The 16,814-nt window shown below is 48.4% G+C and overlaps 6 protein-coding genes across 6 annotated transcripts; 4 read left to right on the top strand and 2 right to left on the bottom strand.

Moving 5' to 3' along the window:
• Positions 1 to 4,990: 4,990 nt before the first annotated feature.
• F5B22DRAFT_182011 (uncharacterized protein) lies at positions 4,991 to 6,361 on the top strand. The gene is made up of 4 exons (XM_047969421.1): positions 4,991 to 5,461; positions 5,613 to 5,744; positions 5,807 to 6,047; positions 6,308 to 6,361. The coding sequence occupies exons 1-3, from the start codon at positions 5,048 to 5,050 to the stop codon at positions 6,017 to 6,019; spliced, it is 759 nt and encodes a 252-aa protein (XP_047830930.1). The 5' UTR covers positions 4,991 to 5,047; the 3' UTR covers positions 6,020 to 6,047; positions 6,308 to 6,361.
• Positions 6,124 to 8,079, top strand: F5B22DRAFT_182137 (uncharacterized protein). Its single transcript, XM_047969422.1, has 4 exons — positions 6,124 to 6,172; positions 6,312 to 6,467; positions 7,018 to 7,403; positions 7,509 to 8,079. The coding sequence occupies exons 2-4, from the start codon at positions 6,443 to 6,445 to the stop codon at positions 7,968 to 7,970; spliced, it is 873 nt and encodes a 290-aa protein (XP_047830929.1). The 5' UTR covers positions 6,124 to 6,172; positions 6,312 to 6,442; the 3' UTR covers positions 7,971 to 8,079.
• A 916-nt stretch (positions 8,080 to 8,995) lies between these two features.
• F5B22DRAFT_606632 (putative chromatin remodeling complex subunit) lies at positions 8,996 to 12,751 on the bottom strand. Its single transcript, XM_047974940.1, has 4 exons — positions 12,138 to 12,751; positions 11,757 to 12,077; positions 9,972 to 11,698; positions 8,996 to 9,507 (listed from the first exon to the last, which is right to left on the bottom strand). Exons 1-4 carry the CDS (start codon positions 12,322 to 12,324, stop codon positions 9,478 to 9,480), a joined length of 2,265 nt encoding a protein of 754 aa, XP_047830928.1. The 5' UTR covers positions 12,325 to 12,751; the 3' UTR covers positions 8,996 to 9,477.
• Positions 12,752 to 12,835: 84 nt separating this feature from the next.
• F5B22DRAFT_606628 (DASH complex subunit Dad4) lies at positions 12,836 to 13,804 on the bottom strand. The gene is made up of 5 exons (XM_047974939.1): positions 13,620 to 13,804; positions 13,508 to 13,564; positions 13,399 to 13,443; positions 13,245 to 13,329; positions 12,836 to 13,182 (listed from the first exon to the last, which is right to left on the bottom strand). The coding sequence occupies exons 1-5, from the start codon at positions 13,620 to 13,622 to the stop codon at positions 13,154 to 13,156; spliced, it is 219 nt and encodes a 72-aa protein (XP_047830927.1). The 5' UTR covers positions 13,623 to 13,804; the 3' UTR covers positions 12,836 to 13,153.
• A 3-nt stretch (positions 13,805 to 13,807) lies between these two features.
• On the top strand, positions 13,808 to 15,310 carry F5B22DRAFT_606627 (uncharacterized protein). Its single transcript, XM_047974938.1, has one exon. The coding sequence runs from the start codon at positions 14,038 to 14,040 to the stop codon at positions 14,623 to 14,625; it is 588 nt and encodes a 195-aa protein (XP_047830926.1). The 5' UTR covers positions 13,808 to 14,037; the 3' UTR covers positions 14,626 to 15,310.
• Positions 15,311 to 15,448: 138 nt separating this feature from the next.
• On the top strand, positions 15,449 to 16,727 carry F5B22DRAFT_181850 (Got1-like family protein). The gene is made up of 5 exons (XM_047969420.1): positions 15,449 to 15,734; positions 15,850 to 15,876; positions 15,962 to 16,010; positions 16,085 to 16,100; positions 16,246 to 16,727. The coding sequence occupies exons 1-5, from the start codon at positions 15,704 to 15,706 to the stop codon at positions 16,540 to 16,542; spliced, it is 420 nt and encodes a 139-aa protein (XP_047830925.1). The 5' UTR covers positions 15,449 to 15,703; the 3' UTR covers positions 16,543 to 16,727.
• Positions 16,728 to 16,814: the final 87 nt, after the last annotated feature.

Here is a 16,814-nt window from a genome sequence, read left to right as displayed (position 1 = left end):
TTCCAAATACTGCGTATGGATCTTACTAGTAGCATGCAGATCCCGAGGCCGCGCTCTACATACCTACATAGTAGGTAGACCACGCATAACTCGACTTGGTAATCATTGCGGGCAATGGCTGGCTAGCGAAACAGTCTAAGCTCAGCTCGCTGCTCAGTGGTGTAGTGTACACTACCATCAAGGTAGTTCCCTGTGAGTTAGCTTCAACATTCCATCGTCGTGTCTCAACATCTGTTTAAACCCCCCCATCTTCTCTATATATACGCCAGCATAGATGTGGCTACGGAGTTCCTGTGTCGGATAGATGCTGCCGCTGTTGTAGTCGATCTGGATTTGCGTGGCGCTAATAACCTTAATTCCTCACTTGCCACGAATAGTTATACCCAAGTTTGGCATGAGATGGCGGGATAGACAGCAGCTGACTCACCTCCTTTGTGAGTTTGTCACGGCTCAAGGATCAAGGGGCTCCAACACCTGCCTAGTGTACTGGTAAAGTTTAGGCAGGTCAAGTGGTATCTGTCTACTCAGTTATGTCGCACTACTTTTTTACAACTCATTTCGTTTGACCGCACAAACGAGAGACATGTTTTGCGTCACGTTGGACCAAGCAGGTAATCAAGAGCTGTTAATCAATCTGATTGGCGATTCTCTTACCGCATATCCATACAATCCGCCATGTTCGCTTTTTCTACGCCGTTCTATGCGTAGTACATAGTATAATGTGATGCTATTACTGTCAAGAGTAGTAATATGGTAGGTACATTAGTGGCAAGGCTCGCTGAAATAAGATAGGCTTTCACGAAATGGGAACTTTATTCCGTGATATGTGTCATATGATAATATGTATATACATGTTTAGGTATTGTATGGCATCAACCAACAGTGTATTCTGACTCTCGCGAGACACTAGAGTACACCATACTTTTAAGATGGATACTGCGCAGGAACACAACCAGAATGTGCAACACCAGCATAATTTGGAAAATATCTACCACCGCAGTACGCATGCTTGAACTATAGCCGTGGAGGGATCGGCAAGTGGTTGATTACTAAAACTCATGTAACCGGAAGGCTACGGTATGTTAGTATGTCTCGCCGCCTCTGTGTATGCAACTCGGACCAACAGTACGATATCAGGTAGGTCGTACGGGTCACTTTGGGCAGGGAAGAGCTGAAGGGGATAGTTGAGCGCCGTTCGCTTCAGCGAGAGTGCAACCAGCATAAGACCGGAGAACCAGGGCCGGTGTCGTGCTCGCTGGTTGGGAGCATTAGAAGGAGTAGGTAAGGAGTGGTGACAACACCAATGCCCTGCCGGTGACCGTCGAAGAGGGGCTGGGAAAGGGGAAATGTCTACGTAATGCAAGGGTCCTGCGCTGATTGTTAGCTGCAACGGCTGATTCTACTACCACCAGCTACGCCGGTTTCGACCGTCGAACAGCGCCGCCCATGGGGAAGGAGATTATGCCGTTGGCTCAAGATATGGCGATTGTTGGTGATTAGACCCAACGCCGAGAGAGCTCCCCGTCCCGCGACGAGAAACCGGTTTTCCTCATCCGGACTACTGTGATGAAGGTTGGGCTGTGCACTTGGGCGTAGCTCGAGTTGCAACAGCTAATAGCCTATAGGATATGTCGTCGAGGAAATGAGAAATGAAACCATACAGCAATCAGAAACGAAAGACGGAGCATCCATCTGCCCATTTGTGGAGTGACGGAATGGCACCGAGGCACCCACTGTATAGCCTTAGTAATGTGCGCAGCCCCCGTTTCTATCTGGTCTGGTATAATGCGAATCTGATTGACAACGGCTGCGATCCTTCCCGAAGGGGAGGGGAGTGAATTAGTAGCATATGGTTATGTCAGTTGAGCCTCCAATGGATGAATAATGCATGAGAAAGCGTCGTACCAGCCCTTGTTCCCCCCCCGGTGGCTGCCAGGCCTCAGTGCCACAATGTTTGCTGGCCATTTCGATTTTCCTAACCTGCCCTGACCTCCTCTAACCTGCCGTAGACAATGATGTGTGGTACTTACTCTAGAGAACAACGTTCAAGGCTGCCTTCTTCCTCTTCTGTATCATATTTATGACATAGCTGCAACAAGGTTTTAGAAAATTCCTACGCTAGCCAATCAAGATAAGATGATTCAGCTGAAGCACTATTTCTTTTGTTTTCCGAACTTCCAAGTCGTCACAAGCTGGGAGCTCCTTACCTACTATATTACACTAGGTACTCTAGCAGCTGCCTGTCACCAAGTCTCGGCCCGCTTCGCATACCAATTACTTACTAAGCCAGGCAGACGACGGGGCTGCTAGGGATGTCGTCAGTACGGTGGCCCCAATGGAGCCGAAGGCCGTGACTCCTTTCGTCGAAAGATGCCCGGTGTTGGGTTGGTCAGGCTCTAGGCGAAGATGCCAGATGGAGAGGCTACACGACACTACTCGGCTACTTACTGTAGGCGCTGTCTTTCACGGCCGCCGATGTAATCTAACCAAAGGACCGGGGGCGACGGCTCTGGATCAGATCAAGCCACAACCGTAGGTACATGGCGTGCTGGGCATGTATGCTACCGTCACATGTAGTTACATCGCATGGTGCGCAGAGGAGTACTTGGTACGCACAGGGTATGGAGGGACTTTTGGCACGAGTCGCTGTAGCTGTGCACCACCGTACCTGGATAATTATTCATCGCTTCTGGCTGGGATATTGTCATGTTGGTGTAGTCTACTTTTGTACATAAGTACGCGCGCCAAGGTTATTTATAGGAAATGCAGCGTAAGTATTGCTGTAAGTAGAGCTCGCGTGTATTGGTTTCATATTTTATATTGCTGATATAGCTGATATGTAAGTATGTATGTAACCTCTTTTTCCTCTTCACTCTATCTCTCGTCAAGTTGTCATCATGGATGCCCGTGCCAGTAGCACTACTTACCTTTTCTCCACAATATGCTTGTCTCAGGCTGTTGATACCTAAGTATATTCAGTCGCTGACATTCTGCTTTCTACTTATGCAACTTACATAACAGAGGCTTATTTTTGGCGTAGATACCTACCTCCTTCAGCCCAGCAATGGCTGCATCGAGTGTCTCTCTTCAAAATATAGTAGCAGGTATCGCACACACTGTATTTCCCGAGATGGACCTGAAACGCAGCATTCATCAATTGCCGTTCTTAGTAACCCAGGTACCTATTGTTCGGTGATTGCCTAAGACGGTCTTTTCCCAATGCATACCGTGACTGAATAGGCTAAGTTAGTAAGCGGTCATGTTAGTATAACAACGGCCCGTCGAACTCTCAAACTCATATCCAGCGGAAATATATCCTTTACAACATGCCTTTATAACCTGCAACGCGGGACATATAAAGATTGAGTAGATACACACCTTATAAGCATATGTACATTACTCGTGTAACCTACCTAGATAGGTATGATACACGTTAAACAAACATCTGCATACATCACATTCATGTGTATATAATGTTGATTATTAACATGTGTGCCCGTTATATATACCTACTTAGATAAGCCTACCTGTATAGATACTTACTTATGTGCCTAGCCTGGAGGTATAGGAATCAAGTATACAATGTGTTAAATCTAGCTATCGAGCACATTGGAAGCCATTAGGTCCGTCCGAGATGTACACTGCAGTAGGACTTACCTGGGAATTGCTTGCTTCACGTTGGTACCCTCGGCACCTTAGGTAAGTAGGTACAACCTAAAGGTAAGTAAGGATACGACCTGTGTCGAACATGCAATAGGTACAAGCTTGTGGAAAATAACAGCAAGTTATATAATAGATACTACCTACTATTAGTTACCTACTTGCCTACATTAAGTGTGTCTGTAATAGGGGCCACCTGCTGTAAGCACCTCAAAGTTATTGTATACTATATATCTAAAGTTGAAAGTTATTGTACATAGGTGGGTATGTTGTGTTAGGTAACGTAGGTACATGACATTACTTACCTACATGCAACGTCATGATGCCTATAGTTCTATGTAGGTGCCTGCATGTACCTAGGTACATACCTGTAGATGGCGAGCGGCATTAATGGTTTTAAGTACTGATTTTACTGGAACAGATTGGAGGACACCGCTCGACCGCACCGCACATACTGGCACGGACGGTCTAATAATGTAATAACAATCAGTTGCTAGCCTTCAAATAGCGTTTCCTTTTTTCCCCATTCCCGTACCCATACTTAAAGTTACTGTAAGTACATGTGTGTGTGCTGACAAACACAACCACCCCCCGGTTTTATTGCTGGCGTCACGGAACTTGTGTGGGAAGAGGGGGGGGGGGTTGTCCATGTACCCCCGCGGCGCAGACAGGCTGTGCTGGTACTTGCTTTGCTTGCTTCCCTACTACGTAGGTACATACGCACCTAATCCACTGGCATCTTAGTGCTGGCCCGGTCGCATCTGTCCCACCATCTAGTGTATCGGACAAATCGGGCACCCACGCGACAGAACTCCTACACGCAGCCCGCAGCGCGAACAACTCCCACACCCCCCGGCTGCATGCTCTGGTGTGCACCCACGATGCCTTGATAGGACGCGCTTCATGTTTCCACAACGTGCACTATTGCTCTGCTTCTTGTCTCTGATATAGTTAGTCATCAGAGCTGGCTACCATCTCATCTCCCATCCAGCGTGTACGGGTAAATGGTCAGGCTATGTTGTCTCACGTAGTGTAGCGTATATACTACCTATGTAGTGTAGGGTTCGGTAGCGTACCAACAGTGAACTACCGGTAACCCTATGTAAGTACATTTAATACCTGTTAGATACAGCATTATAGGCATACATACTTACATGTAGGTAAGGTATAAGTATGTAGGTATAGCCTGCCGCTGTAGGTATAGGGAGGTCGGCAATACAATGTAGTACATCCATGGTAAGTAGATAGATACATACCGATGTAGGGAGGTGTGTAGGTAGGTACATATGTAGGTACGACGCGCACAGGCACTTTCTCCTATTCAACGCGCCCGCGATATACATGTTATAGTACATTATAGTGGATGTTATAAGTAGGCACGGAGTATATGTTAGGTTGGGAGGTACTTGGTAGCCAGGCAGGCACGGCGTACCTCCCAGTATTCGCGGTAGTGGGGGATCGACGACTCATGCGCTCTCTCGCCCGTCTCGTCCGGGTCCTTTCTCCCATCAAATTCTTTGCTGCTTCGGCGCATGCGCGGTCATACAACTTTCTTCAACTCCGTAGTATCCAACTCAGCATCATCGACCATCGCCTCTGCAACTTTTACAAAAGTAACATTAGCCAGCCAGCCCTGTTGGTTGCTTATCATATCATCGCCCTGCACATCCCCCGGCCCGCATTGGCGTCCACCGAGCGACAAGTGACGCGCCGTTCGAGACGAGACGAGACAGGCGACGTTGGCTTCTGTCAGCCATCGGCAGATTTGACCTTTGACAGGCTTGACAACCTCTCTCTACATGTTATTTTTTTTTTTTTCTCTTCCACATCCCCTGACTGCCAAAACCAAAACCCAGCTGGATACCCACCGGGGCACTCTTGGCCCAACTCTGGTCTACTGTCCGTCCGCCTGTGCCTTGGGTAGGTACTGACTACGCAGCATTTCCGGACAGCTAGGGGTCGCGAACGGGCTTACTGTCTTCTATTTCCGACGTCCGTACATGAGTACTAAACTTCGCTGGTCGTGCCGAAGTGCGCCATCACCTACTACTTCTACTGCCATCACCGTGATTTCGTGGATGCTGGTACATGCATAACACTCCCACGTACATACATACCTATAACTAAGACCCCATTACATGTACAGAGTAGCTCCCTTGTCGATCCCTACAGGTCACCCCATTGCAAGGCCATTCGGTGCGGAAGACCCATTCAGTGGTGCCCACCAAGAGATCTGCCAGATATTCAGGGTCTGAAGTTCTTCCACGACGCATTACCGCCATCGACAATCACTAGAACCCATTCTGTGTCTTTTATACAGGCAGTGTCCCCAGCGGCTGCGACTTACGCACGTACTTAGTACCTACGGCTGAGCCTTTGTCTTTAAGGTATATTGCGCCTTGCTTCCCCCAGTCCTTACCTGTCGCGTTTGAGCACCGTCTCGCTGTTCCTGTTGTTCTGCCCCGTCTTCTCACGGTACAACTATAATCATTGGGTACATCACCACAGGCAGGTAATGGTGCCCTCCACTTGCACGAAACACGTACCTACAGAGGTAGTCTACTCGAAGCGCGGCCAGCGGAAACCCCAAGCTCACCACTTGCTCGCACTCCCCAACTTAAGTAACCGGAGCTAACGGAATTCCTAGATAGACGACACTGCATATTTGACTGTACCTTGTTATCCTCCTGTATTGGCATTGTTCGCACGGCTCGACGGAGTGTCGTGAACCTTTATTCGGGGTTTTTTCCCACTTGCTTTATGCTGAGTCGGAGACATTGATATGCGGAATACCACTAGATCACTTGGTATGTTGTATACTTTCTAGCTTATCGGATCTCCTCCAATTCCTTTGTACCATTACGTATCTATTCCCCGATCCCATCGCGACTGAGTAAACCCAGTAAACCCACTTCCACAATGCACAATAGCCACACGCCCCCTTCGGATATGCGCGCCCTCCCTCCACTTTACCTCTCTTCCCCTGTTCATACCGTTTAATCCCTCCCCGGCTGGCTTGCACTAGTGCTCCATTACATTAATCATATCTGCCTCGACATGTACTCAGCACCAAGCTCTGGAAGCTCTGTTGGCGTAAACAGTGTTTAAGCGTGTTGGAGAATGCGCTCCATTAATATCCCATCTATCTGCCCATCTGGATGATTCCCTTTTTGTTTGCGATGAACCTTCTTTTATTTGGGCCGAAAAGGATCACATGCTTACGGACCTCTACCTGCGGGTTTATCTGTCCGTTTTCTTGATTTGATATGCAGAAGGATAGGAAGATCGAACAAAACGAGAATTCCTCTTCAAGTTGACTTTTTTTGCAAGCTGACTCGTCGTCCGGTTTTACCATAGAAACCTCGGAAGATACAGGTCACTACAGTCAACCGAATTCTCAGACCAACACAGCTTCCCCTGACGCTGGCCGGGCTGTTATACCACATCCCGTGCCACCGCCGTCTCAGCCTCATGGCTACGGTGATTCCGGGCTAGATACACAACCGCAGCTTCATCCACATCTCATATCATCATCATCATCAGCTCTAGCATCGGATATGATGCAAAGAGGGAACTCAGCAGCGCCCGAAGAACTGGGTCCTGTTTCGGGATCGCCAAATGTAGCTGCTATGGCTGCGCAGGGCATAATAGGGCACGATCCTGACGAAGCGATCACAGATGGACGAAAGGCGAAGCGGGAGTTGTCGCAGTCAAAGCGAGCCGCTCAGAACAGGGCTGCGCAGGTACGGATTTATCCCCACTGTCATCGTGCTCAGCCATTTCTCGGCGCTTCGTTGCACGTTATAAAAGGCACATGGTCAGAAATGTCTAGGCTAACATGTTAGAAGCGAGCGTTTCGACAAAGGAAAGAGCATTACATTAAAAAGCTCGAACAGCAGGTACGGGAACTGAATGAATTGGAAGCAACATGCAAGGCCGTGCAGAACGATAACTACCACCTCCGCGAGTATATAATTCAACTACAATCTCGCCTTTTGGATCTCCAGGTGGAATACCCACAGCCTCCACCCAATGTGAACGTCGCTCCCCCGCCTTCGTCAGGTACCGGAAGGCAGCCACACAACGGTGCCCCGGCCGAGCCAGCATCAAATACCACTTCTGCTGGAACCCTGGCAGATGTTGCAGCAGCTGTAGCTGGCCTGCGGGCCCGAGAACCGCCGATAGTTGAAGGGAACCACGCAAGACCGACGTTTAAGAGCGAAAATGCTGCCCCCTCACACCCTAACGATGAAATTCGAAGACAGCTTCAAGCAGATGGGTTGCCATCGCCCTCTTCATTACGGACCTAGCGTGGACAAACAGAAGCGGAACCTGCATGGAACCTTTCCTCCCCCGATGACTCTAATTAATCTTAGGAGAGACCAAGCTAAGTCAAGAAGAGGAGTACGAGTTGTCCCAATTTAAAGACGCACTGTATAGCGCAGTCCCCGCAGATAGGGGAATGCAAAAGTAGCTGTCATGGGATGAATATAGACAGAATAAAGAGGACTAAGGGGAAGGTGGTTCATGAAGGATCCAGTCTTCACCACGGCATTACTGATTTCTGGCATCACCATGCGGGATGCCAACACTATTAACTTCCTTTTTTGCCTTTTCTTGAGACTTTTGCAATTGTTCTGGCGTTACTGTCTGGCATCATATCCCCAAGGATTACCCGGTAATAGGGTAGTCATCCAGCAAGAGTTATGTAATCACAAATACCTCTAAGACTTGTATTCGGCGTTCAAACAAGATGCGCATCGGGGGTGCTAGGGTTGCGAGGTGGTCGGGAAAGCGACTCCCCCCAGTGGCTGTATTAGTGGTGTTCATGTAAAGTCCCTAGCTTTTCTTAGATCGGCCTCGGATTCATGTATATACTAGCTGGAGCATGCGCTACTCCGTACATCGTAAATGACGCCTTTCAAGATTATGTCAGCGTTGATCGCGGAACTTTTTTTTTTTTTTTTTTTTTTTTTGCTTCTTCTTATACCCTCTTCTCTTTTCTGTTTCCAATTGTGACTAGCCTCGGGTTAGTGTAGGGCTAGTCGCATAATGTTCTTTTAGCTTCTTGTCTTGGTACAATGTATACTCGAGTTGCGCACCTTTGCTCAAGTTATCTACCTACCTACATACCTACCTAGGTACGTGGGGATATGTAGCTGTCGAGTGCATTACGTACGTAAGTATGTATGTAATGTAATGTATGTAATGTAGTGTCGTTGTTTTTTCGGCTCGCATTCTCGGGATTTGGGATAGTTATTGCGAAATGTGATTGGGCGCGAACTAATCTACCTAGCTACCTAATTAATAGTATACTGATTACGAAATAGCCAAGTCGTTACACTCATCTCATAGCCTATCCCTATCTGCGCATGTGAATACTGTCTTACTTACACTGACAGTAGGCTTTTCTTATTCTCTTCTTTCTATTTGTTCTAGTTAGTAGCCTTGATAGTATTATTTTATCTTCTCTGTTTTCTTTGCATCGTCTTACTAATACTAATACTACATCGTGAAGCTAGTGTGATCTGCTGCTTTTTTTTCTTTCCTTTCGTTATTTCTTTCTCCTCGGGGTTCGTCTAGTAAGAAAAAGGAAAAAAACAAACCTCACACCCTCTCTTTCCTAAAAAGGAAAATGGTCACGACAATGTAAAAAAAAAAATTAGCTAAATAATACAACGCCCATCATATCATTGTATAAAGTCCTACTGCGCCTGCCAAGTTTTTTATTCCCCGAAGACTGCGTGTCCGAAAGCTTTTTTTCTGTCGGTGTGATGAAAGAAGAGAAAAGAATTGTTTCCTCGCTCGTTTCATTCATTATGGGTACGAATTGCCCATGTCATGTTCCTAGAAGTGGAGAGAAAGAAGATGCGGTCAGTGCGGATGTCGCGCGCAGCGCTGAATTATGTGGAAATCGGGAAATATGCAGCGATGAGGTTAAGACATTTTGTGCAGCCGTGGTGTAACCACCATGAGTAATAAGATGGGATCGCCGAACGAATCTATAGGAACAATAGACGGGGTCCCACCCGTATTTCGTAACGCCGGTAGTGGGCTTGGGGTCCGGGAAAGGGAAAGGAAGGGAGGGGAGGGGGCGTGTCATAGGTAAACCGTCTAAAAGACCGCGCTTTAGGGCCAGCACTATATCGGGCCAAGGGGTAGGGCTCGCATGGTAGGGATTTTACTAAGCAATTCGCGCCAAGGGCCCCGAGTCCCGACGGCTAGGGGAGGAATGAAAGACTGCTGACGCATCATAGCGCGGGAGACAAGCGGAGAGTGCTGGGCGGAACGGAGGGTCATCATTTACTTACTTTGAGATAGTCCTGTCCTTTCTCCTGATACTCGGCCTTGGTGACTGTGGCTGATTTCCACGCCGCCGTCCCAACCCACTGTGCAGCGCCTCGCCATGCGTCTAGCAATGCGTCTTTAGCTCTTCGGATTTGCAAAGGTGAGTCGGCTGGTAGAAGGGGTGTAAGGTCTTGCCGTAGCCGGTAGTCAAAGTTCTCGTAGAGTGTGTTCCCGCCAGTCAAGAAAATGTCGCGGAGGAAGTCGTCTCGATTGACTCCAGTCAACCCAACTAGCCTTTGATTAAGAATGTCTCCAATCAGCTCGACGAGACCAGCCTGGTCGACGCCTGCTATTGATGGTTGGAACACAACTTCGGGAACCCTTATACGCTCAACATTGAGATGTATCTGGTGAATTTCGGCCTGCGAGCCGGCGTTGAAAGGTCGCGGCCCACGCATGAAAGCATGTAGCATACTCTTGTTCCAGTCGTTCTGCGCCGCCCAGGTATGTTCATGCGTAAAGTTCGGATCGTATCGAAGTAACTCTTCCTCGAGCGTGTTGAGAGTGGTACCAAGATCCTCCTCGCCCTCCTCATCATCGCTGCCTTCACCGACTGCTATCTGTCGATATACACCCCAATCGTCATCATTAGCACCGAAATTGTCGTCGTCGCCCCCACGCCGACGCTTACCCCTTGGGTTATCCGAAGCGAGGTTTGCGATTGATTTCATACGCATCTGGGAAGCCAGCGACTTACGATTCCCAAGGTCAGCCTTGAGTCGCTCTCGCTCCTTGATTTTCTGCAAAGTGTTTTCTCGAGCTATCCGCTTCTCTTCTAGCCAAGCTTCCAAGTTGTTTTCCCGGCGCTCTCGATCCAATCGCTCTTCTTCAGCTACTCTCGCCTTTTCAGCCTCTTTTTCAGCCTTTGCACGAGCCCGTGCATCGTGGTTTGACTTCAAAAGTCGTTGATGTCTTTTGGCCTTTAGGCCTGCTTCATCTAGCTCCTCATCGGGAACTTCAAGCAAGCTGAAGTCGGGAGCCTCTTGTTCTTCTTCGGGATCTCCACCAACGTCTTTGGTCCTGGCACGTTTGATCGATTTCTCGAGTTCTTTGATGGTGCGCTCGAGTTGCGCCTCATCCTTCATCTCCTCTGCATCAAGTAGGCGTTTTGTCTCCTTCTTGTTTGCATCTGAAAGCTTCTCTGCCAGGTTCTTATAATACTCAAGCTCCTGCTCTTTTCGCATCAGCTTCTCTAAGCGCATCTTGGCTGCCTGTTCCTGTAATCGCCGGCCGCTCTCCTTCTTGCGCTCCGCTACCCGTGCTAGTTCCTCCGCGCTTTTCTGGACGACGACCTCTTCCGTGAATGGATACTGAATAACCACATCCCGGTCTTCTAATCCCGTCCAGTCTAGATATGACCGCAACTCGTCGTTATAATCTTTTGACACATAACAGTGATCGCGCACCATATTCTCAGCCTGCGAAGCATTAAGCTTGCCGGGGAAGGCTGGATATTTCAGTCGAATTAGCTTTAAGAGATACTCTGAAGCATGCCATCCACCCCAGTTCAGGCGAATGGCCTGAGCTAGCATGGCCTTAGAATTGTAGACGGGTATGACATGCGTCGAGCTGTACGAAGATGACACGACCAAGCCAGTCCGTCCTTTGTTATACCGATATGAAAACAGAGAATCAATTCCGGTGGCGAGAGATGGTGCACCGTAGCATTCAAATATTATCTCGTTCATGGCTATTCATAGAGAATTAGTGTTTGGGGGCAATAGTATAGGTAATAGCTAAATACGTACACTTCCGCGAATATGGTAGATTTGCGACAGCTTCGGTCATGACAATAGGCAAGTCGATAGAGCCCTCGCCATTATTCATGCCAAGCTTCAAAAAGGTCCAGTCTAGAACGTGCTCCTCGACATCCCAATTTGTGACTATACCTGTTCCTAACTCGAAGGCGTTTCGAATGTGTCCTTTGGCATTAGTGTCGGCATAGCAATCATATCCGGCAAACGAATATGTCTTTCCCAGTTTCCGGTCTCTGTATTTCGCCATAATCGGTGGTATGCTGAATCGGGGAGCGGCTTCGAAGGACCAACCAGCTCGGACGGCGGACGAACCTAGCACGTGGGTTCTAATTAGATTCGCTCTAACGCAGCAGTAGAAAGGGTGAGGCAAACCGTTATCAATGACTATGGCGGCCGATCCGGCTGGCTGTGCAAGGGCCTTCTCTCTTCCATCGGGCTGAGGAGCGACAAACTTCTCGAACTTGGTCTCCTTGACGTTGAAGATGCGTGCGGGTGGATAAGTTTTCTCCTCTCGCACGGGCAGAGGAGCCATTGGAGTATCGACGGCAGAGGGCGCCATAGCGACGGCTTGCGATGTCGGTGGCGTTACGTTGAAGAAGGCGATGTCGAAGAGGCAGGGGGTAGAGATTGATCTTGGCGAGATGTGCGACGGACGTGGGCAGGCTGTCTTGAAATGCCCAGGTGATTGTACCCGATCCTACCTACGATAGATATTTAGCTACCTATCCTTAGGGTTGAATGGCATTTCATGTTTGACTCCGTGGGTAGGCCCGAGCGTGATCCAATTCAATTGTTGCAAGCTTTTCAAAATGTATTCTGGTGGCTAATGTATTGAAGGCCTGAACTGTCGTTAACCTTCCTCCGCCCCATCCCATTCAGCGGTAGCGAAGGCAAGGCTGACAGGTTGACACTGACAAGCGCGTGCGCGGGCGCGCGGTCTGTACTGCAAGCCTGCCTGCAAAAGCACCGGCGGCATCATTTTGCAGGGTATCGAAAGTGGAGTTGCGGGTCTTGGAGATACCTACGTCCCTAATACCTAGCTATTCTCAGCACTGTTACCTACGTAGTATAACCACACTCCCTACCTACTATAACTTGGTCACAGATTATACCTAAGAGTCACATTTGTTACCAGATCCCGGGCCAACTCTGAACATCCAAGTACAATACCCAAATATACGTGGTTGGTTAAGGTCATTTATTCATTCGTAATACTGCCTACCTATGCACTCTCGCATCCCTAGCATCCATCTACCGGGTTACTCGACTGCATAGCAAGTGGTCGCTATTCCTCTGCAGAAGCTGCGAGCCCCTAGGCATACTCCCAGAATCATCAAGTCGAGTGGCTAAGAGCTTTGCATTTCGTCCCTACAATAACCGACCATTGTTCATGAAGGTTCCTTTAGATTATCCGTGGCTATGGTCGAGAAAGTTAGAGAGACTGTTGACTGGCGCAAAGGGATATAGTTGAACACTCACCTTCAAGATGGAACAAGACGTTGGATTGGTAATTCTTGAACATCTGTGCCACCAGCCCAATGTTGATGTTCTGGACATTGATGTCCTTTTGGACCGCAACAATTAGCATGGGCATTCATTCATATTCATGTTAGCTTTAGATCCTTTCTCTTACTTGCAGACTTTTATTCATCACCACAATAGCCTCGTTGAGTTTCTCCTAAGAATTGTAAGCTTTAGACATCTTGACGCTATCGCGGAGTTCTGTTGCAAGGTCCACTTACAACATTGGTGATGATACGCGACAAGAGGAGGTTCTGCTGATGCTCGTGCGGGCTTTCCTACAAAATGGTGTTAGATATCCGTGTCATTGGTTGAGTCGTATAGAATGCTCACCATCTTGTGGCTTCTGTCAAAAGGAATTTTCTGATGAGAGACCTTTGTTTATGATTTCAATAAATAAACGTCAATCTGCTCATGAGCATTGAGTCTGGGGCTGGATCGTAATGGGCGAGATGGGCATGTACCTCTCTGCCATTAAATACCTAAGCTACAGCAATTGCCTAGGGTAATGGAAGGTATCCCTTGAATGTAGATACCTGTGACACACACGAGCGGTGAGGCTCGGCAGAATTGGTAGCTGTCGCGACTGGGCGACGGCAACAACCAGAGGATCAAGAGCCATTAGAAGTTCAACCTTGTCTTGCATTCCTACTACTTTCAATTTAAGCGTCCTTGTTACAAAGCTATACCAACCTCAAAATACCTCATCTTCAGACATCATCACAATAGTCAAACATTACGCAGTTCCAAGATGTCTGCACCTACAGAAGCTCAGATAGCACATCAGGCGCTCATAGATGAGCTTGATATTCATTCCATCCATAAGAGCTACCGCAACGCGCACTGGCGGCCCAACCAACGTCGCAACAAGAATATCAAGACCATCATCGGCGACGCTTCTCGCAAAGAAGCATCTATGGCTGTGACACCACAGGACAACAGCGGCACCGCCACCCCAATGCAGATCGATGAGAATGGGCTGTCTACAAGTGGTACATCTACACCCACGCAGTCCGCCAACGGCTCCAACCTGCAACCTAATCTAGCACAAGCGTCACGGAGTCTGTCGAAGCTGGTGCTAGAAAAGAGTTTGCGACCAAATGCCAGTGGCGCAAACTCGACAGCACCAACTGTTACGTACACCAACATCGAATCAGCGCCGTCACTCGCACACACCAGGCGGTATTGCGATATCACAGGTCTCCCGGCACCCTATCTAGACCCCAAGAGTAGACTACGATATCATGACAAAGAGGTATTCGGCTTTATCCGCAGTTTACCTCATGGCTCAGCGGAATTCTACTTGGAGGCTCGCGGCGCGCACACTGTCCTCAAATGAAGCAACCTTCTCCGAAATCTGGATTTTGCAGCAAAATTGCAAGCGTTTCTGTTAACACATGATATTGTACTACTGCGTCTATTATTGTAAAACCATGACTAGCTTAATTTGGTACCGTGGCATATGACTGCTGGTACAATTCCCGAGGTGAATTGGTCAATAACATCGAGGAGGCCTCGGTGGGAAAATGTTCGACCAACAAAGTCAAGCCTATCCTACGCACCAATCGCCTTTCAGCGACTGGATGACAGGCATACGCTCCGGCTTAATCGTGATCAGGAAAAATATTTGTTCTCTGCCTGTAACTGACGGATACCGAGAGCGAATGGGAGAGTCGCTCTCAGTGACCCAAGCTTTTGATCGCTTAGGACGCCGCGGCAGTGATATGAGAAGGGATGGACAAGTGAGAATGTGTTGTCGTTTGTAAATAGAAGGGCGTTGCATCTACGTAGCCTACCTAGGTATTCCAATCCAACTGGGCTGCTCACGAATTTCAGCAGCACATCCCGATCAGCATTCTTGAAGGTTTTGTAGTCAAGGTAGACTCTGACCATGGACACCTTATGCGCATGTAATGAAAAGTTTGACGATCTGGCAGATATTCGCGATTCCAAATTGCCATCTTGAATATTATGAAGATCAAAAGGAAGAAACTTAGTCGAGACTTAACAGGTGAAGAAAAATGTGTCCAATGTTCGTAGGTAGGTAGAGTGGGTTTTTTTTGCAGGCCTATCAGTGGCCCAAACCTAAAGCGGCTCTCTATCTGTGGCGCGCGCCGAGCCACTACCGACCCGTGTCCATAGGTACTGATAGGCAGGCACATGATATCTACAACAGAAGTTGACTATAACTACTTAATTATCTGTTTTACATCAGAAATTCGACCACAATTCACAATCTTACGCAAAAGGACGCAGCAGGAACTTGTATACGATAGCGATACAACTATATATCAAAATCGAATTGTCTCCGGAGTCGAAGACAGAGGATTTCGCCACTTCAGCCCTTTCTTGAGCTGCTCTCTAAGTCCGTCGCAACAAGACACCTAGATCAGATACCGAGGGATTCGCATAGCAAGATGCCAACGATGTGGTTATCGGATAATCAAAGTAAGAAATCAAACCGCAAGATTCACACGGGAGGAAGATGCGCAAAGTTTATTCGTCATCAGGAAGATGGGCAGTCAAACGAGGGGACAAAACAGCTAACATCCTTCGTCACTAGAGATCGGCGTCGTCTTCTGTTCAGGCGGTAGGTACGCTTCGCACTCCAGTGCTTTCTGCGAAAGGGGCAGGTAGGAAGAGAAGACAGAGAGCTGAACTGTTCGGCTTCATAGGAGGCTTCTTCCTGATCGGTGGTGTTCTGTTATTCTTTGATCGGGCCATGTGAGTTCCCTCTTCCGTTCCTTCTCTCCCCCATGCGCCATGTAGGATGAAAACTAATAGTTGCGTTTGGACAGGCTGGCGATGGGCAATGTACGTTTTCTCATACCCTACCTACCTTCATGATTCTCATCCACCGAGGCGATGGCATATAACCCACCCGCGCAATCGCAACACACCTCCCCCTTCCCGCGACTCACATAAGGCATCTTCTAACAATAGCCCTCCCTCCCAACAGATCCTCTTCCTCATCGGCCTAACGATCATAATCGGACCGCAAAAGACCCTCCTATTCTTCGCGCGACGCCAAAAGGCCAAGGGCACAGCCGCCTTCTTCGCAGGTCTGCTGCTGATCCTGATGCGCTGGCCCTTAATCGGGTTCCTCGTCGAGCTATACGGCATAGTGATTCTCTTCGGCGACTTCCTGGGCACGATTGCCGGCTTTGCGCGCAACATACCCATCGTAGGCCCTTATATCGGCCTACTGGTCGATCGCATCGGGCTAGGCCGGAGGAATGCCGAGCTGCCTGTCTAGAGTCGCACACAGATAGACAGACAGAACTGCTTGCTAGACAAATCATGCAGGAATGTTGCTATCTAGGTAAAACAAAAAGAAGAACGGCTTTACCGCACCGGGGAATTCGAGACGACCCCCTTATGGGGGCATGGTTTCCCCCATCTTACCTTGAAACAACGCCAATATGCTGAGATGACCAATACATGGTCGGGGCGTAATACGGGCTAACGATACAGTTGAGGCCAAACAGAGGCGTTTAGGGAGTTTACTAATGGGCAATGTATAATAGC

The sequence above is a fragment of the Xylaria bambusicola genome (genome assembly GCF_022495145.1).
Source record: "Xylaria bambusicola strain CBS 139988 unplaced genomic scaffold F5B22scaffold_20, whole genome shotgun sequence".
In the NCBI taxonomy this organism is placed as follows: domain Eukaryota; kingdom Fungi; phylum Ascomycota; class Sordariomycetes; order Xylariales; family Xylariaceae; genus Xylaria; species Xylaria bambusicola.
This window is presented reverse-complemented; position numbering and strand designations above follow the sequence as displayed.

Excerpts from the sequence above, each read along its gene's own strand:
- F5B22DRAFT_182137 (XM_047969422.1), top strand. The coding sequence starts at position 6,443 with ATGCGGAATACCACTAGATCACTTG. Across the intron at positions 6,468-7,017 it reads GAATACCACTAGATCACTTG|AAACCTCGGAAGATACAGGT; the intron begins GTATGTTGTATA and ends GTTTTACCATAG. Across the intron at positions 7,404-7,508 it reads CTCAGAACAGGGCTGCGCAG|CGAGCGTTTCGACAAAGGAA; the intron begins GTACGGATTTAT and ends ACATGTTAGAAG.
- F5B22DRAFT_181850 (XM_047969420.1), top strand. The coding sequence starts at position 15,704 with ATGCCAACGATGTGGTTATCGGATAATCAAA. Across the intron at positions 15,735-15,849 it reads GTGGTTATCGGATAATCAAA|AGATCGGCGTCGTCTTCTGT; the intron begins GTAAGAAATCAA and ends CTTCGTCACTAG. Across the intron at positions 15,877-15,961 it reads CGTCGTCTTCTGTTCAGGCG|GAGGCTTCTTCCTGATCGGT; the intron begins GTAGGTACGCTT and ends TCGGCTTCATAG.
- F5B22DRAFT_182011 (XM_047969421.1), top strand. The coding sequence starts at position 5,048 with ATGTTAGGTTGGGAGGTACTTGGTAGCCAGGCAGGCACGGCGTACCTC. Across the intron at positions 5,462-5,612 it reads TTGACAACCTCTCTCTACAT|CTAGGGGTCGCGAACGGGCT; the intron begins GTTATTTTTTTT and ends ATTTCCGGACAG. Across the intron at positions 5,745-5,806 it reads CCGTGATTTCGTGGATGCTG|AGTAGCTCCCTTGTCGATCC; the intron begins GTACATGCATAA and ends TTACATGTACAG.
- F5B22DRAFT_606632 (XM_047974940.1), bottom strand. The coding sequence starts at position 12,324 with ATGGCGCCCTCTGCCGTCGATACTCCAATGGCTCCTCTGCCCGTGCGA. Across the intron at positions 12,078-12,137 it reads CGCCATAGTCATTGATAACG|GTTCGTCCGCCGTCCGAGCT; the intron begins GTTTGCCTCACC and ends CCCACGTGCTAG. Across the intron at positions 9,508-9,971 it reads AAGGACAGGACTATCTCAAA|GAACATGACATGGGCAATTC; the intron begins GTAAGTAAATGA and ends CTCCACTTCTAG.
- F5B22DRAFT_606627 (XM_047974938.1), top strand. The coding sequence starts at position 14,038 with ATGTCTGCACCTACAGAAGCTCAGATAGCACATCAGGCGCTCATAGAT.
- F5B22DRAFT_606628 (XM_047974939.1), bottom strand. Across the intron at positions 13,444-13,507 it reads CGCGTATCATCACCAATGTT|GAGAAACTCAACGAGGCTAT; the intron begins GTAAGTGGACCT and ends TACAATTCTTAG. Across the intron at positions 13,330-13,398 it reads TGATGAATAAAAGTCTGCAA|GACATCAATGTCCAGAACAT; the intron begins GTAAGAGAAAGG and ends GCGGTCCAAAAG.